Raw genomic sequence first — 3,905 nt, 5'->3', positions numbered from 1 at the left:
TCTTTTGGAATAGATACATATATTAGCATTAATAAACCTATTATTAGTGCATAAAGTATAACTATTAAAAAAAAAATTATACTTTATCACCACTAGATCTTCAAAAATTAATGAAATAAGCCCACAACAAAAAGCTTATTCCATTCAAATAATTGAGGATGCAAGAAAACAAACAACCTTTCGAATACAATGATACAACATGTTTGAATCGTAGTTGTAGCAGAGCAAGTTTTGGGCACTTAAAACTAATACACTGAATGCTGATCTGTGTTATAATTTTCATTTATTGAGTTTAACTGCTGGATTTTGCAAAGTTCACGGACCACTTTGCTCATTTGAGGAGAACGAGGGGTTAATTGATTTGGCTCTATAGTTTAGGGACTAAATGTACTTTATGCCTATAAAGATTAGAAGAAACTTCCAAAATAACAGGGCATTCTGGTTTTTCTTTTTTCGCTTTCCCTTCGTCTCGACCCTTACAGCGCCCTCAAGGCCGCCGTTGGGCGTTTTATACAGGAGCCGTAGGACTGGTTCTGAGTTTCAGTTGACTTCATAGAAGCTTCATCGTGGACGAGAAGTTCATTTTGATTATTGGTTCTCAGGTATGTCACCGGTGATTAGTTAATTTTGCTTTTACTTTGTGTCCCTTCACACATGGCAATTTCGCTTAATCTAATTTACCATTTCCAACCCTAATTTTCATTTTCTACTATGGAGCCTTTGAAAACCTAGCCATTTTATTCAATTTCTTCAGGATTTTTTGGAATTAGCTTGATAATCAAGTGTGCGATAGCATAAAACTTTCACTATTCTTGTATCGATAGGAATTGAGAGTAAAAACTATAAAATTTTTGTGGATTTTCATTTGAAAAAGAGCTGTTGTGGTTGGGATTTCAGTCTGTTTGGCATTTTGGTTGCGAAACTGCTATTTGGAACACTGTTTAGCTGTTTTAGGTTTTATCAGTATATGAAAAAACAAATTATGTTTCAAATCAATCAAGAAATTTGAACTAGTACTTTATATCAACAGTAATTCAAATATCAATGCCAATTGAAGTTAAAGTAATTTGATTTTCTGGCATTTCACTTTTAAGAGCTGAGGTTCATAATTGGGATTTATGATAATTTATTGAACTTTTGAAGAGACTTCCACTAGTTGTAAATAATGAACACAGTCTATTTTTCGCTCGATTTGATATTTGATACACAGTAGTTTCAGCCATTATCTTTCACTGTTGTTTATTGTTATTCCAATCAAAAACTGCTTTTCGCTCATTTCCATCTCTTAATTTATTCAGCCCCTGTCTCCTCTTGTATAACCACCATATTCCTGATTGCCTGTTTCTTGTGCTGCCGTGCCACAGATGTTACCTTGCCATTTTATCTTCCTTTGTTTTGTTTTTTCTTCTTTCAGAGTATATATAGGGTTTTATGCACCACCAATTTTTCTCTGCTTCATAATGTGGGCAGCTTAAACTAAAACCTTTGTTGTTGCCAATAATTGACTAATACCATCATATTCATTGTTACTATGTCATGATTTTTGTTAGGTTTTTTTTATCTTAGTTTTGGTTTTATACTTTTAATTTATCCGGTTTTCTCTATCTTCAGCAGAAAACATCAAAAGAAATGGCTGATCACCAGAATGCAGAGAAAGATGAGCAAAGCACAAAGACCCTTGGTTTAAGGGAAATGGCAGAAGAACAGTATCATAAGATCAAGGAGAATGCAGAAACATATCCTTATGTATGGGCATCATATATAGTAGTATATGGTGGTTTTGGGTTATGGATGGCTTACAGGTGGAGAAAACTTCGAAAGACTGAGGATAGAGTTCGAGCTCTTCAAACCAGGCTCCGAAAACTTGTTGACTCGCAAGATTCTGCTACTTCAGCTACTCTTGAAAAGGTTTCCCCTGACATAGATAAGCACTCCTCCAAATAGCTTATTCGTTTCAATTTTTTCCTCCAAAGAAACAAGCAGATTATGAAGTATACAACTCAAGCTCCGGATTACTAGGTAAGTCTCTTGTCATAGAGGATAGACATTTGACTACGGATGAATTTGTATTTTGGTTCTTTCAGATGATAGTTCAAGTTGAATGATGAATTTATTATAGCTCATGACTCTTTTCAAAGTGATTAAGTTGCTTAAATTACTTTCTTATAGCTCTTGTTTGATGCTGTGAATCCTAAATGGGGTAGCATAAGGGCTTTGTTGACTGTTAGTATACATTTTCAATTTGCAGGATTGATATGTGTCCTATAGGTTGGGCACTTGTAATTGGTTTGTTTATTCCCTTGTTTGTCCCACTAACACCCTAAGTTCAGCTTGACATGATTTAACACATGACAACCCGATGGCCCTTAAATGTGTACAAGTGACGTCAATTAATTGGTCGGGTGTATAGCAGAATTTCTCCTGTCCTCAGTTTTTCAAATTTATGGTTTGCTGTACCACAAGAGTTAGACTGCTTACAGTCGCAGCCATTTTGCAGCTATAAGAGAAACAACTTTGCTCAAAAACATTATGAGGCCAAATGGTAATGAATTATTAATAATAGGAAAAATGTATCTCCAGGCCCTTGATCTTTTTGATTTTTGTTGATAAAGTCTCTGATCTTTTAATTTGACCAATTGAATACAATATCATTTTTATTCAAGAATGTGAGGGAAAGTAATAATTATTTAAGGCCTAGGAATATCCTTTGATGAAGGGGGTCCTCAGTTTATGAGTAAGTTGGTTTTAGTTGAATAATATCTTCATTAATTGGTGGAGGTTGGATTTTATTCATATGCTCAAGTATAGTCATTTTTTAGAAAAATTCATTGTTATTGTCAACTATTGTGTTGGTGTTTTCGTTAAATTAGTAGTTTGACCCTACAAAACCAACTTGCTAAATTAAGGAATGGGCTTCTTCTAACTCTTTTTTTTTTTTTTTTTGAAAGAATGAAAGAATTCATTAAGAACGATCCGCATTAAGCGCATTACATAAAAGGAGAGGGGGCAGCTCAAGCCACTCACCCTGATCAGACATAGAATTTGCTGCTCTAGCTAACACATGAGCCGCATTATTCGCTGACCTTCTAACGAAACTGACGACACAACCAATGTCGTTAATGATGGTTTTACAGTCACCGACTATTAAACCAAAGAAAGACGTGGGAGGAAACTGAGCCAAAGCCGAAACCAGCAATTGAGAATCAGATTCAACTTCAACCTTCCTCCATCCCTGTTCTTTGGCCCAGATAAGAGCATATCGGCACGCGATAGCCTCAGCTAGCAGCGGATCTCTCGGGCCTGGTGTTGCGCCATTTTTAGCAGCTACAAAAGACCTTTGCGCATCTCTCACCACAATTCCAAAGCCCATCATATCACCTGAGTCGAGCAGGGCCGCATCTACATTTATCTTAGTGCACTCATGCGGCGGAGGAGTCCATCTGCTATTCCCAGGGGCAGCAGCGTTGTGGCTCGTAGCAGTTAACTTTTGGGCATGTTGCCATTTAGATCGAAGAGCCGTTGAGTTGCTGAATAACACAGGCGCTGGGACGGCTTTGCGGTTCCAAACCCAATTATTTCTATCCGTCCATAGAGTCCAGCACACCATACCTGCTACTTCCAGTTCCTGCTTACTGCTATACTGTACGAGATGCTTCCAGAAAGTCGTAAAGTCAACAAAACTCGGGCTAATATCCCCAATGTGGGAATATAACCAAAGCTGTCGAGCCTTCGTACACCGGACAAGCACGTGGTACGTATCTTCCATCCCATTCCCGCACCACGGGCACTGATCCTGGACTGGCACACGTCTTAAGCGTAGAGCCGTTAGCGTCGGTAAAGATCCCGCCAACGATCTCCATAGCAGATTTTTCACTTTCGGCGGTACCTCTAGTCCCCAGATCGAG

General features: G+C 37.8%; 1 protein-coding gene across 2 annotated transcripts; it reads left to right on the top strand.

Annotated features, from left to right (window-relative positions):
- Window positions 1-238: 238 nt before the first annotated feature.
- On the top strand, window positions 239-2,166 carry LOC136228886 (uncharacterized). 2 transcript variants are annotated; one of them, XM_066017376.1, is made up of 2 exons: window positions 239-602; window positions 1,615-2,166. In XM_066017376.1, the coding sequence occupies exon 2, from the start codon at window positions 1,630-1,632 to the stop codon at window positions 1,942-1,944; it is 315 nt and encodes a 104-aa protein (XP_065873448.1). In that variant the 5' UTR covers window positions 239-602; window positions 1,615-1,629; the 3' UTR covers window positions 1,945-2,166. The 2 variants fall into 2 exon arrangements, with proteins under 2 accessions (XP_065873448.1, XP_065873447.1); XM_066017375.1 differs by having other exon boundaries at window positions 243-602; window positions 1,612-2,166.
- The last annotated feature ends 1,739 nt before the right edge of the window (window positions 2,167-3,905 follow it).

Source organism: Euphorbia lathyris, chromosome 5 (assembly GCF_963576675.1).
Source record: "Euphorbia lathyris chromosome 5, ddEupLath1.1, whole genome shotgun sequence".
Lineage (NCBI taxonomy): Eukaryota > Viridiplantae > Streptophyta > Magnoliopsida > Malpighiales > Euphorbiaceae > Euphorbia > Euphorbia lathyris.
This window is presented reverse-complemented; position numbering and strand designations above follow the sequence as displayed.

What these genes read in the sequence shown, in the direction of transcription:
- LOC136228886 (XM_066017376.1), top strand. Translation starts at nt 1,630, where the DNA reads ATGGCTGATCACCAGAATGCAGAGAAAGATGAGCAAAGCACAAAGACC.